The sequence below is a fragment of the Aythya ferina genome (assembly GCF_964211825.1).
Source record: "Aythya ferina genome assembly, chromosome: 8".
NCBI classification, from domain to species: domain Eukaryota; kingdom Metazoa; phylum Chordata; class Aves; order Anseriformes; family Anatidae; genus Aythya; species Aythya ferina.
In genome coordinates, this window is record NC_140304.1 from 16,620,058 (window position 1) to 16,635,722 (window position 15,665).

At 38.5% G+C, this 15,665-nt stretch overlaps 1 protein-coding gene across 10 annotated transcripts in view; it reads right to left on the reverse strand.

The window, feature by feature from the left end:
* Window positions 1–15,665, reverse strand: part of SWT1 (SWT1 RNA endoribonuclease homolog) — a 41,310-nt gene that overhangs the window by 4,869 nt on the left and 20,776 nt on the right. For 7 of the 10 annotated variants that reach the window (XM_084527352.1, XM_084527354.1, XM_084527358.1 and 4 more), the window contains 4 exons: window positions 14,521–14,729; window positions 12,698–12,820; window positions 3,784–3,850; window positions 2,717–2,781 (listed from right to left, as the gene is read on the reverse strand). In XM_084527352.1, the coding sequence (XP_084383478.1) occupies window positions 2,717–2,781; window positions 3,784–3,850; window positions 12,698–12,820; window positions 14,521–14,729 (464 nt within the window). Of the gene's footprint in view, window positions 1–2,716; window positions 2,782–3,783; window positions 3,851–12,697; window positions 12,821–14,520; window positions 14,730–15,665 lie in introns of those variants that run through there. The other 3 variants (XM_084527361.1, XM_084527360.1, XM_084527353.1) reach the window with 3 other exon arrangements.

Genomic DNA, 15,665 nt, shown 5'->3' on the forward strand with positions numbered 1-15,665 from the left:
GGCTACCAGACCAGCCTCTTAAATCTTTTTCCTTTTTAATCCATGCCAAGCACAAATTTACTTTACTTTCTCCATGGCTGTATCCATGCAGCTTTTATTCCCATCAGCTATATCTGTTAGCTTTTCTTTCACTTGATCAACTTCTAAAATACATACACGTATATATATAAATACATATGTGAATGTAATACAATTCAAACTCAGGGATGCATTTAGAAGGATACACACCATACCCCCAGCATTTTTCATTCTCACAGGTCACTTAAGGCTGGAGGATCAGCCCGCCAGCACAGATGACTGAAGAGTGGTTAAAATGAACAGCATTTCTCTGGACATAACGCCAAGCACTGGCAGGGCCGCGCTGACGACCACCCATCCTCCAGCCAAAGGAGCTCCATCGCCAGGTCCAGCCTCTCCGATGCTGCACGCGCCTCTACAGTCTTTAGAGAGGAGTTCTTAAAAACTGTCACAGAGAAATATCTCAGCTGAGACTTGGGTAATAAGTCACCCACATCTAATTAAAATCTCCCCTACGTTATTCTAGCAGCTGCTGTGTAATGGCTAAAATGGTAAATTGCATGGTATTAGCACAGGATTTACACCGCAGAACAGATACATAGAGGTTTCTGGTGTCTTACTGGAAAAACCTGTAGTGTTAATTTGTTGAAAACACAAAAAATGGCAACAACTAGATGTCTGGGGAAGAGTCAGACTTTTGTTACATTTATGTCTTTAAGATCCGGATCTTTATATCATAAAGACCTGGGCTGGCATCTTCTAAAGGCTGCTGTGATACCAAAGCCTGCAGCACCACATAGGGACAGGGAAGCAGTGAGAACTGTGCATGTAGCTGTGGCTACCTACCTTTAACAAGTCCTTTTCTTCTCCAGATAAGAAGAAATACTTTGGTTCAAAATCTCAAGAAGAGAGCATTTTTGGTTTATCCTGAGAAAGGAACAGTCCCAGTACAAATATCCTACACTACGCCACCTCCTTCAGGAGCCAGGCTGAAGGAAAAATGCTTACTGGTAATTGACCCTGGGGAAACACTTTGTTCAGGAATTTCTGCTGAAGCCCGAGTAATTCAGCCTGCCTCAAAGCAGCCTCCATCCTGTGCCTTTGCTCTTGGAACACCTCCTTTTAACTAAGTCCTTTTAAAAGTTCATTTAACTCCACACAGTAAATGAGGGATGTTTTATTTCCCATCTGAAACAGCACCTAGCTTCATTCCTGTAATAACTGACAACAAGAGTTAGGCATAAGAGGGATTTTAAAATCCTGTGGATTAACTTTGTATGTTTTCAAAGCCTGTAACCTCCAGATAACAAAAACATCCCCCTCACTCTGTAGCACCACTGATCACAGAAACCAAAGTTCCGCTGAGAACATTCTTTTGGCAATGAAACCTCCTGTGGCAGACAGAAATCACAAAAACACTCCAAGTTTTTGGGCCCTCTGACAAAGTATGGACCGGGGGGCACCTTTCAAACATAAAGAAATTGAAGTTTCCTCGATACCTGTAGCACAATACCCAAGGCTGTAACACTGTAGATTTTACACAGACAATGACAACGATGTCCACAAATGTCTGAAAACTGCTGTTTGGGAGCTGTGGTCACCAGCTGAAGCCTGCTAAGCTCACAGACCATGTGTCTCTACTGATACTTGGATGGAATCTCTCCTTTCCCTGCCTAACTTTTCTCCCACCAGCCAGCAATGAGCACTTTTAAATTCACAGAAGAATTAGGAAATCAGTATCAATCCAGGCAGGCAAATGGAAGATTTCCAAAACAATTTTCCTACTTGTGTTAAAATAACCCGCAGGCCTTTTACACAGCTCATGGAACCACACTTCATATTCTGGTAAGTTACATCTAATTCATATATATATATATATATATATATGCTTTAACAGGAACTTCAAAGAAAATATTTACCTACCTTTTATTATCCACTCACAATTTATTAAAAAAAAATAAATTTATTTATATAAATTCATGGCATTTTAAAAACTCAATTGAACCTGGTTTTACAAGCCTTCAATTACACAAATTCAGAAAAAACTTTCTCATAACCCAGAAAATTTCCAGTAAAGAACTAAGACTTGCATGACACTTATTTTTAGACTAATGTTTCCAAGGTCTTTAACTCAGCTGTACAACAGATCGTTTATTTCCCTCTGACTGAACTGTAAAAAATAAAATAAAATGGAAACAGAACTCGGAACCTTACGTTTGGCTCTCCTTTTCTTTCTAACTGTACTTTACTACACACAATGGCTTAATTTATGGCTTTAAGTTCTCATAGCAATAACAAGTTCTGCTACAAACAGAACTGCAGTTACAATCAAATCATTTTAAATGCAGTCTCACATTCTATCCTACATTATAACAGATGCTGACCTATAATGGCTCTGTCTGCCACTAAACCATGAACCCAAAACTGGTACTGGGTAGCAGGACCAGCACCTTGCCCTGGAGTCAAACAGCTGAAAATCTCTTTCTGGGTGCTGTTGGTTCATCTCTAATTTATATTCTGTCCTCTCACATTCTGTTGTAACACTATATCATAAGAAAAAAAATCTTCATTCTTCATCCCTAGCCCCTTCTTATGATGGCAATTATTTTATTTAACAGAACAATTTCTCTTATATTACTCTGGAATACAGTAAAATGCTGTCCCAAAACCTATTTGATGTGGTTAGTAATTGGCTTACCGATATAACTCTTGTGAAACACACTCATAAAGCTCCTCAGCAGTAAATTTTATACTGTTATATATCTAAAACAAAGAACAAAGAACAAAGAATTACCTAAGTACATTACCAAGTATCGCATATCAATTAAAATTATACAGCTGGTATAACAGATATTATTATTGCATTATCTAACAGGCTCTCAAGTTCAGACATAAATGAATAAAATCACGCTGTGTGCTATAATATTAAATATTACCAATTAACAATCATGATTGTACATGATGGGAGGACAGATACCACCCCAGCTCCATTTTTGAATTGTTTCTGCACAAATGTAGAAGACCTTCAATTGTTCTTCCTCCCCTCCTATTTACCCTGTAAATCTATAGCAACCAAGGTAAGCTCTGATTTGCTTTAATTCCATAAATACAGTCATCCCATATGTACAGGTCTCAAAAACAATAAGTATATCTTCCTGTATAGAAGAGGACTGCAAATCTGAAAAATGCAGTACACTAAACGGAAAAACACCTCTATTACACTGCAAACATTTATTTCTATTTCTCTTCTTAAAGTCCTTCAGCACAAATGAGTTAAAATTCATGAAAAACTGATAATTTCAACTTACCTTCTTTTCTCTAAACTACACACAGGATTCTCCATAGAATTACCCAGCGCAATGAATCACACAATCATAGCAGCATTTAGGTTGGAAAAGACCTCTAAAATCATCTGGCCCAACCTTTAACCTAGCAAAATTCTCTATTTTAAAATGACAATGTCAGGGATGGTTTGGAGACTTCGGCTTCAATGCTTTCACTCTCTACAAGAAGTCCTTCTTAACAAATGAATGCTCCAAGAGTCAGGCAAGCAACTCAAATACTGGTACAGATTCTAATAATTTTTGGTAGGTATCAACTAAAAAAAATATTTTTATGTCTAATGTCTAATAAACAAAATATAATCCTCAAAATTCTAGTTTAATGGAAATATAATGATGAGACTGCTAACCTCCTGACTGTTTTAAGCAATCAGAAAACTGCAATAGAAGAGTATCTGACAAAACAATAACGGAAACTTCATACCTCATTGCTTATGAGAAAGTTATAGAGTGTCCAAATGTCTTGGAAACTACTGGTTGGGGTCAAAATTCTGAAAAAGAAATTTTTTATTTTTTTAAGTGTAAAATGATTCTATGGAACGATTTAAAAAATAGCAATCAGAAATGATTCATGAAAAATATCTAATTTTTTTCTTTAAACAAGAAGGAAACTAATTTTTGAAAAATTTTCCCTTCCACCCATCCTTTTCTGCTCCTTTGCAAGAACTAAAGATGAGCTTATTATGTCTGCAAGGTCCTTCTATGAAGGCTTTTCTTAATTAAAAATTCAACTGATATTTTTATGAGCAATTCCTCTGAAAACCAGCAATATTTAAAAGCCTTTTGTATCAGATAAGCAAAGCATGTTGCATTAATGTGGAGCAACAGAAAACCGACAAGCTTAAAAAAAAACCTTCCCCTACTAGCCAACATTGTATCTCATTCCCTCCAGTATGTTAACATACAGCCCAAATTTTTCATTTTCCATACCATTTTTGCTACTTCTAAGAATAACCAATTCACACCCAATACTGAAAACTGAAACTAGGATTTGACAGCCAGAGAGGTGTTATTTTAACAGAAGTACTGTTGTTTTATTTAACCACAGAAGGTGCAGAGCAGCCAGCAATGTTCTTGTCCTTCCCCAGGTCTCATCCCTGTCCTACACACTACGTTCAGGGATACCACCTGATGAAACCTGTACCTTCAGTGTCTCCATACTGAGCTGTGAGGCTGAGGGATGTAAGCCCTTTTCCATAAGGCTCCAAAAATTATCCAATAAGGAAGTGATTCGCTCACAAAAAAAAAAAAAAACAACAAACTTCTCCTAATCTAGTTAAGCAGATATATTCCAGTTATACCTCAGTGCAACTTCATTTGCATTCACAAGGAAAAAAAACAGAACATTCTTGTATTACATTAAACATCATGTAGCACTTTACATATATTAAGAAATCCTGATAAAATCCTGCTTTATGTTACAATCCAAGTATGTAAATAGATTAAGAAAATGATTTAATGTGGAAAAAAAACTGTGCTTTTGGGAAACTGTATTTTCTTTCCCATGGGAAAGTGCCCCAATTCTCTTCCCTCCTCCCTCCCCTTGCAAGTCATAAACCTTTATAAATGAATTAATTAAGAACTGAAAAGAAATACAGACAGAAAACTATCAGAATCAGTTAAAAATCCCAGATAAAAATGACACCGTATTTTAAACACGCTGGAAGACGGTGACATACTCCAGGATTTATCGTAACTTGTAAGTCTGCTTATTTTCAACATGATTTTACACAGGAATTACCACTGTTCACAAAAATTAGTCACACATTCTTACCCCCTTCATAAGAAGATGCACCCAGGATTTGTTCCTTAAAGAGGAATATTTAGACCTGCCAAATAAAAGTCAGCAAGAGAACCCACTGACTGGCTTTCCTAAAAATACCTCGAAATCTTCAACAGCTACTTCAGTGAGAAAGCTATCAACTTTGACAGGATAAAACCCCTGCACAGACGACCTGGCAAACATCCTCATAAGCGCTGGGAATTTTGGCAGCTTGAAATGCATCGCCGCTACGATTCCCACCGAGGAGCTACGCGCAGCCAGAGCCAGCAGCCCTGTCTGCACGGGACAATGCATCAGCTTTGGCTATTGCAGCCCTCATCCGTGGCATAAATAAACAAGCCTACCGAAGCCTGGGAAAGTGTGGTTTCTACTGCTGCTGATTTTTGTACCATTCTGCCTTCTGCTTTGTGCCAAGAGGAGAGACTGCATATTCAACTGGTGTCAAAAAATGGAAGGCAGAGGGCTGCAGAGCCCAGAAGGTGAGGCACTGCAGCAACTCCCCTCAAAGGCCATTACGTGCCGCCACGCAACGTGCTAGAGCAAAATTTGCCCATCCATGTATCAGGACACACAGGGAAGGAATAGTATTGGGGTGGGAAACCAGCCAAGTAATCTCTTCACCTGGGGGAAAGAGAAGCTGGGGAGAGAGAGAAGAGCTGCAGAAATTACAAGCTTCTGAGCCCTGAGGAAGAGAAGCACGTGCATGAGGGAGAGACCAAGGGCAGAGCAGGCACAAGGTGAAACCACGCTCCATCTCCTGACCGTGCTGCACCTTGCGCAGGGACTTCTGGCCACCTGACTCGCCACGTCCCTCTCCCCGGGGCCTAAGACCCTGAGTGTCCCGCAGACCTTCTCAGTGAGGCTACCTTCAGAGACTGCGTCTGAATGTCACTCCACAAGCTGTATCAGGCCTTCGTTCTAGGTTCATTTTTAGACCTCTAGCTTTGAGCACAGTATTAACTGTGGGCTTCAACTGACACCTCCCAGACCGTGCACTCTAGGCACCGACCAAGATGATCCTCACTACTCCTCCTATTAATTTCTGGTGAGGGGATCAGGTTGCAAAGCACACCTATTTCTGTACTGGTGCCAAATGGTAGTAGCGAACTGCTGACACAACGAGTTCAGCTCACCAGACCCCAGGTGGATGCACGGTCCAGCTATATTTCCAGTTCTTTGAAAAAATCCAAATGAAACATGTTAATAAGTATGTAAGTAACTTATTGTTAAGTCCTGCATCTTATCTTACAGAGGCGGATTGGACAGTCACAACTGTTACTTCTGGGTTTGTAACACGACTAACATTTGGCTCAAAGCACTACGGTATCTTAAAATGAAAGGCATTTGTTGTCTTTAAGGAGGAAACATCGCTACACAGGGAGTTCTGAAAAGAATTCATCGAGAGGAGCCTACACAGCGACTTCCCCCACAAATTCTTAATAGTTCAACATCCATAAAAACGCTTATTGTTGTTTTCAACTAAATACAAGCTCCAGGCTTGGAATACATGGGCAGGGATTTTACACTGCTGCTGCTGTCTACTGATTTAAATCGTTTCACATTCCTTTCGTCTCCTGTAGCCACTATTCTGTGTTATGGAAAACAGAAACTTTAAGAGATGTACATTTGGAAATCTGGATATGCTTGCATGTATACCTACTCTGCATCTACTTCCTCATTAAATCACACTGATCAAAGTTTCTCAATGAAAAAAAATCTACTGCAGCTACACAAATATAACTAGAAACCAACCTCTAAATCAGTAATGCAAGAAGCAAGTGGACTCTTATGAAAAAACCCTCCTAATGATCAATTTCAGTATAGCGACCGCTGCAGTATTTAACCACAGCTTTTTCTTCTCTCTCAACATCAAACGTACTTCAAAAGCAAATCCACTGACTCACTTAGTCTTATTTTATTTATATTACCCTATGTCATGCACCTTGACTTTTAATTATTCCAAACACTCTGCTCTAAGCAGGTGTTGGCAAAGTTCAATTGTCATTAAAATGAAATTTGTTCAGGCACTGAGCTGTAGTATGGTTCTGTGCAGTTTTATGAAAATATTTAGTGCATGAGGTACAGAAGGGCATGCTACCAAAAAAAACACACAAAATGCCAGTACGGGTACCAGCCACAAAATGGGGGTTAACCCTTGTTTTGGGGGGAGAAAGGAGAGAACCAGGCTTAACAATTGCTAGCTCATAAGCACTAGGGCTTTCCCCACCCCTCTGAATGTTTGTTTACTTGCTGGCATCAGACAAGCGATAGGACAAATGCACACAGAGTCAAAGATATGAGAATGAGAAAGAATGTAAATGGGTGGGAGACAGCTCACAATATGATTCCTCACTTGTGCACAAGACCTGGGAAATGAGCAAAGCCTATGTGGAAAGGATCAGAAAATTAAATTAGCAAATAAAGAATGATTTGGCAGGGAAAGCAGGTCTGCCTGCCTCCCACTCACAAACACTGCCGTCCTGGGCAATGACAAGCAAAGCACACAGCTACAAAGCCACGTGAGAATACGTGGCGAGTGTTCCCAAAACTGTCCATACCTCGGTATTTGTTACCCTAAGGTGATGCCTCTCTTCAGGGGATACATGGAATTGCCTATGGTGTAAGACTGAGGGAGCCATCATGCAGCGCTGGCCAATTTCATGAATCCACAGGCTTCACCACAAAGGCATATGTGACTGAACTGTATAAAGTCAACTTAACCCATTAAAAGCCCCACTGAACCTCAATGACAGAAGATCAAGAAAGCAGAAGAGATGACAGCTGGAAAAACAAAACTACTGTGTGGCTTAAAATCTTGGTAATTTAACAATTCCTCAAGGCCAATTCAACGAAGCCAATTTCTAGCCTTCCAAACTTTTCAGACTGGGCTAAAGGCAGCAAGGTGTAGGCACCGCATCACCTCAGCCCCACATCATGTGAAGGGCTGACCCATTTCAGCTTCACTTGATGGAGACAGAGGCCTTGAAACATTTTAATTTCTTAAAGCTCCCATTCAATTAGGCAGCTGGATAAAGGACCAGATTTGGAGTCTGGTAACAGAGGAGGCTGTAGGTAAATTCAAATGGAACAGAAGATTGCAAAGACTTCACTTATGAAAGAAAGTTACTACTGGAAGAAAACTGTTTGCCAGATACCACACATTTTCAGAAATATCAGACAACAATTGAAGGACACGATACTACAGAAAGATGAGCTTGATATATGTTATTACTGACATACAGTTATTTTTTTCTTAGTAACCACAGGCTGTTTCCACATTACTGCTGACCCCAGGAGAGGGCCATTTCTACAGGCAGCCCTGCACCGCGAGCTCCCTCCAGCCACAGCCCTGCCCGCAACCCTGCCAGCCCAGCCTGGCATGGGTGTCACACGCCCTACAGAAGGGGTTACAAATCCACCCCCTGCTCACTGTTTGCAGGTAACTCTGATTAAGTTAACGCAGCTCATTCAGAGATCAGAAGACTGATCACACATAGCACACGCTGAAGCAGCGTTAGCCTCAGGCAGTGCCGTCAGCCAGATCTGACCCGTGCCCCATGTCCATGTAATGTCTAGGAGCTGTATTTCAAACAACCATTTCTCATCCATCCCAATTCGGTTTACCTTGGAAAACTGCATGGAGCTCAGCACTCTGAGGCTGAAATTTACATTTAATTTAACTGCTCTTCTTTAGTGGGTCAAGAATGTTTCATGTTTCATCTAAATTAACAATAAAAGAACCAAACAGCTAACGCTAGGAAAGTCCAACAATTTTTGAACTAGGAACTACTCTCTGTTTTACTTGCAGAAGAAGACAGTATGAGGAGTCTCTTAATAAAAAAAAAGTCTCTTAATATAGAGACTATGATAAAACTGACTAAATGTCTTGGCAGCCTAAAGGAAGAAAGACAGTTTCCTAACTAGACATCAAGAAAAAGAAATCTCAATTCCCTCACTGACTAGCTGAGGAAAGTTTCTCTGAACACATAGAATTGTTTTTAAATTAGCAGAACTGTTTTAAAGTTAGTTAGTCCCAAAACATTCAATTCAGTGATCAGATCTGATACAATGATGTTTTACTTCGGAAGACTACTGTTTTACTGAGATCCTAAAAAATTATACTTTAAATTACAAATATTTATGGATTCCTTATCTAAAACAGTGCTTCCCAAACAAGCAAAAATATTAGAAATTTGACCAGAAATTCCATTCAAGTAGAAAAAAGATGTTACTTACTTAAGTCAGGTTACTTACTGCAGTTACAGATAACTGTATTTATACCTGACATTATACTAGCGTAAATGTCTGACTATTGTATCTAAGAGTATTTGCTGTAAATTGTGAGCAATTTTCAAGTTCACATGTGAACAAAACATTTTCCTAGCATACTGATGAAAAAAATAACAAAACCAGAAATAACTAAATCAGTTCAACAAAAGACTAAGATTTTTTGTTGTTGTTAACAAGAATTTCTTATCTAAAACTTGGGCAGGAAGGCACAAGAAGTTTCCCATGTAATATTTCCCAGAGGTGCATACAAACCTTTGAATCACAAATTATACTCAGCTCAGGGAAAGTGAGGCCTTATATAAACCCCTACAGACATATTTAAATGCTGCTGTTGAAGCCTTTGAAGGCGTAAGAAATCTGTTTCTAACATTCCAATCAGTATGTTACGGGGATGTTTTAAAAGCAACAAGACATAATATGTTTCAGAAGACTGATCATAAAAAGCTCCAAGCACTTCCAATCTTCTGCTAGTACTGGCACACGCTTTACTTCAACAGGTGAAGAAACATATCCTGCATGCAGAAAGCGGAGGGAAGTTATGATGCAACTTTAGGAGACTGTCAAATACATCTCAAGTATTTACACCTGCTAGCAGTGGTCTCTTGTGAGGCATTCTGCACTTCTTAGAACAAAATTTATTAAGAGCTAATTATCTGTGATAAATACTTTTCTTCTTTCTTCTCCAAACCTTTTTTCTCTCCAAACAGGAAGGGCCCAAATGTCTTCCACCAGAATCAGTGGAAGAATGTTTCTACAAGTGATGAAAGACTTGGCACAATCCTGAAAACCCCTAGTTGCAGAAATACTTCTGTTGCCTCAGAGAACTACTTGAAAACCAAGAAAATATTCCGTGGATCAGGACTTAAATTAGGCCCCTCTGTAAATTAGTTCCAAATACTATCCAACATAAATAATCCACAATAAATATACAAGCATGAACAATCACTGAAAACATGCATAAATACTGTTCCATGCAAAAATTATTTTTAAAAAATATTTTAGTTATATAAAATGACTTATGGACCATCATCACTTTGGAACAACTGAAGGATGCCAGAAGATTTTCCAAATCAGTCAAGCCTTCTTTCTCCTCTCCTGTCTGAAATTTTATAAATAACTTAGTAAAAGTGCTTTGAACATGCCACAGAAACACCCAGGTGAATTCCAAGACATTGAGTGTGATAGATGAGGTGCTGAGTTTTGGTACACCTAAGATACATTTCATGGCCTCGTAACTTCAAGTATAAATGTCAGAGGTTTAAGAATGTTTGTTAATTCCCGGTCAATGTAATATACGTGGAACAGATATAATGCCTTCTGCAATCAAAAGTGGAAACGAGACATTTTTTAAGTGAGCAAATCTCAAAAACACAGTGATAAAACAAGAGCTGCCAGGATCAGCAATATTTGAGAGAGAACTATAAAGTAACACGTATTTGTTTAAATAAGAATCCTGCTGCTAAAAAAAACAGGTTATCTACAGTTGCTAAGCCATACTAACTATTGTCTTTACTGTAGTACTGAATTACTGTAAAACATTTATGGCATGCAGCACTTTACAGCATACGTTCTATTCTGCTATCAACGTCATCATAGGAAGAAGCAAAGATAAAATTAAACATTTGTACTATGCTGTACGACAAAAGTTTCAAAACAGGATATGATGCAAACGCCTATTAGTAAGAACTCTTCTATCAAACAGCTGTGATTTTTTTTTTCTTTTTTAATATCTGTATTTGTCGTAAGTATGTTCCGGTTATCAGTCTGAATAGCCATAGTACTGACACAGAATGTATTTGTTTGGGAGGAAGTACATCATCACATATTTATCTCAAAAAGTGTGATTGTGCTTCTCTAATTGTTTTTAACAATCTGAAAATCTAAACTTCTAATGCAGTTGTACTTTCAATGCAATCTATAGAACTTCCAAGCTTCTGCAAGACAGTTTCTTTCTTCTTTGTTCTACACAGCAAGGAATAGAAAATACCATAGAAAAGGCTTACATTTTATCACTAAATGCTGTATTACCTCCAAATATTCAAGTTTTTTTCCCACTAAGTTTTCTCCTGATGCTTCCTTTGATGTAATCAAACCATTAGGTTAATTTTAAGTCTCTGAAGGTATTTAAAAAATAATAATAATTAAAAAATAAATATATTCTAAGTACAGTCTTAGAAAGGCTGAGCAACCCAGGTAAAATAAGCATTCTCACTTTTGCAAACTTCACTTTTTGTTTGGCACCCTGTAATACATATAAAGCTATGATGATTTATAAACACGACTTCTGGCTTTAGAAAACCTACTCAAAATCCTCAAATAAGATTAACATAGATCACACTTCACACACTTGCTGAATTTCTTGCTCCACGGTGCCCCCTACTGCTACTCTGAAGAACAAACACAGAGTAAGCATTTCAAAATGAAATCTTTCCAAGAAATTCATTCATACAATCATAGTGTATTCCAGTTTAGTAGTAGAAAAGTAAATTTGAAGGAGTACAAAATTAATTTTTGAAACTATTTCATAAGCATTACTGATTGTGAGTGTAATCACATGGAACAGAAAATAGCCTCTCAATTTCAAATAAAGTCAAAGGACTGAATCGTGAATCTTGCTACAGATATTCCTCTGATCAAAAAGCACATCTTTTGAAGGGCAACTGCATCCTGGGCTGCACCAACAGAGGTGTGAACAGCAGGTCAAGGGAGGTGACTGTCCCCCTCTGCTCTGCCCTTGTGAGGCCCTACCTGGAGTCCTGCATCCAGGTCTGGGGCCCCCAGCACGAGATGTGGGGCTGTTAAAGGAGGCTCAGAGGCTGGAGCACCTCTCCTACGAAGAAAGGCTGAGAGAGCTGGGGATATTCAGCCTGGAGAAGACTCTGGGGAGACCTCACTGCCTCTTTTCAATACTTAAATGAGACATAAAAAAAGATGGGGGGCAACTCTTTACTCAATCGGATAATGACAGGAAAAGGGGGAATAGTTTTAAGATAAAAGAGGGCAGATTTAGATTAGAGGTTAGGAGGAAATTCTCCTCAGAGGGTGGTGAGGCACTGGCACAGGCTGCCCAGAGAAGCTGTGCATGCCCCGTCCCTGGAGGTGCTCAAGACCAGGCTGGATGAGGCACTGGGCAAATTGATCTAGTGGGTGGCGTCCCTGCCTATGGCAGGGGGGTTGGAACCAGATGATCTTTGAGGTCCCTTCTAACTCAAGCCATTCCATGATACTATTCTCACTAGGTTTTAGGACTAACTTAAATGCTTACCTACGAATTCCTTCAAGGATGTCATTCACAGCTGCCAACAGTTTCTGCAGACCTAAAAAAGCTTCTTCAAATGAAGACTTTGCAGTTACTGTGTGGGGGTCCAACTTTTGGAAAATTTCAAGACTAGTATTATAAAAAAAAAAAAAAAAAAAGTTAATAAAAATCCTCAAAATTAAGAGAAAGTCAGTACCTATTGCATGCATTGTATTTTGGCTATTAAAAAGCCAAGGTCAAATATAAAACTGTACTACTACCATGTTATTTAAAGTAGTCTTGGAATAAACAGTGGAAAGACTATGCCCTACAGCTGTACTTCTCTGTTGAAAATCTTTCTTGGTAATTGTACTCTATAACAGTATTTCACTAACTTTGACTTAAATAGATTTATCATTAAACTTCACTTTACAGAGAAACAAATTCTTCATACACAACCTGAGCAAACCTCTCAGAAGAGAAGAACTGCTAGGCTGAAGAAGCAAAGTAAACTGCCTTCGTTGCATTTTTCCAAGCAGTTTCATTCTCCAGATTTAGAAGAGGATTGACACCTTTCCTTCAATAGTTGCATTGGGATAAGCTGCATTGCATTTGTGAAGAATAATCTCCACTGGTGGGAGACAAGTAGTATTTTCTTGACCATGAAATGAACTATAATTCTAAAATTGTATCCTCTTTTCACAGCAAGGCTCTTAACAGCTGGCAAGAACCAACACCTCAGTTGCAATTTCATTATTAAGGGATTCATTTGAAAGAGGTTTTCCTCTTGAAACAATGCCTATATGAAATTTTGAAGTTCACAAATATCCCAGTAAGAGAACCAATTCTCTCCATTTTGGAGGCTAAATTGTTATACACTGACGCTGTCCTCTGGTGCAAATTCTCATTTGACTTGAACACCACACCGAGCCAACTCCTCACAAGCTTAAAATGCAGATTAATTTGCATTGGTGTAAACCAAGAGGAGTTACACTGGTGCAAATCTTTAGTGTACTGAAATGCTAGAGTAGAAATGGCATTGTTAAGGTTACTATCATCACATATTACACGAGTCCTTTAGAGACCACCAAAAATGGTGTTCCTTTGTGCTTGACATAGCTCAGAGTCCTTCCTTTAAAAAGATTTTAGATTAAGACTACAAAAAGAAAACACAGTATTTATTCTGTTTTTTACAGCATGCAAAAGCACGGTGCTTCAATGATTTTCAAGCAGACTTTTTAAAAACAACCAAAATAAAAACAGTGGTAACACATCTAGGTGGAGGAGTTTTTCATTTCATGCAATTTTAAGTTTATGTGAGAAAGGAAATTTGTCGCTAGATTCTGCATTTGGATACTTCACCTTTAATATGAAGGATTTTGCTTAACAAGAAAATTGTCTATGTTGTAAACCAATTGAAATAATAATTTAAAAAAACTAAGTGCTTTTGCTTAGGCTAGTACACATCCACAGGGTTTGAAAGGAAAATAACCCCAAGAAAACTTAGAGCTTCAATTCCTCTTTTTTATGGACAAAGATGAGATTTTCATGGATGCCTCCCATTTGCATTTCTTAAAGGGCTTTCAACGCTATTCTCTGAAACAACTTGTTCTAGCTACTGTTATGAAAAAGAGCAGCAAGCTAGACAGACACAGACTGTATCTATGTTATAAGTTGTATGTTCCTAACTTCTTTGTGTGACAAGCTGTGTGATTTTTTTTTGTCAATCTAAACTAATTACTAACAGGTTTTTCTCTAAAATGAGAAGTAACAAGTAGTTCCTATGGTATGTTTGCTTGAAATTTATTGAAGATTAAATTCTGAAGTTCTAGATATTTAGCACACTGTACCTGTACAAGTTCATTGTATTCCATACACCTTCAAGGACTGACCAGATTTCCTGGTGCCTGTTTTCTTGAGACACATGAATGCTTGAAGGTAACTTTTTTCCTTCACAATTTTGCAGATTTGGTGTTGTTGCTTCCATTCTTTCACATGGAACACTTTCTGAAAGAACCATGATGTCTTCTGATAAATCCTGCTCACTGTCTGACCTCACCTTATAAAAGTTTAGCAAACAAACAATGAATGTATTTAATTCCTAACTTAAGAAAACTTGAACACTTCTAAATGTTTTGTGTTTGTGTTTTATTTTTGTTTTAAAAGTGATGTTCAGAGAACCAAGGCATATCTGTTTCAATTGTAACTGTCTTTATTATACTCTGTATCTAAAGCATCTCTCAGTCTTTTACGGAGTCTTTCTGCTGCATGTATAGATCAGGAAACTGACGCACAGGGCACCCTACACTAAATACAGTAAGCTGGTATAAACAAGAGTTGCCTCTTACTTGCACATATGAAGAGACAACATTGCTCCCTGTCCCATGACTGTTGGCACACTCCTCTGGAATGGTATAAAGTATTCACATACTCAGGATAAACTGGTTCAGGAAATTTATCCAGGTAAAACTGATCTGACAATCTAGCCTGTGTATTGGCAGTTCTTTACAAAGTCATATGTCAGACAAGAATGGTAGGAAACAAATTTTCCAACAGAAAGGCTGCTTCTTCTGGCAGCACTGTTCACAGAACTGTAGAATAAGTGGCCAACTGCAGTGCATGCAGAAGGTACAGCTGAGCAGAGAAACAAGACTCCCTAGCAAAAGCTACTGGATCATCCATCCTCCTTGATTTTCCTCTTCAGCCTTCTCCAGATGTGAAAAGAACTTTTTAGAGTTCTGACCTCTACTTTTTTCCATACATAGAAATATTTGAAATCATCCATGCTCACTATTCCCTTTTTTATGCCATTACACTTGGGACTAACGATTACCACAAACCAAGACACCAACATTTCTCCCCCAGCAACTCAGATGAGCTGTGTACAAATGCACATCTCTCAGAACACAAAATGTATCAGGACACTCTCAACTACGAAAAAGTGCATGGTATAAAAACGTTCCTGCTGCATGTGTAGGAACAAAGCTACCGAGAA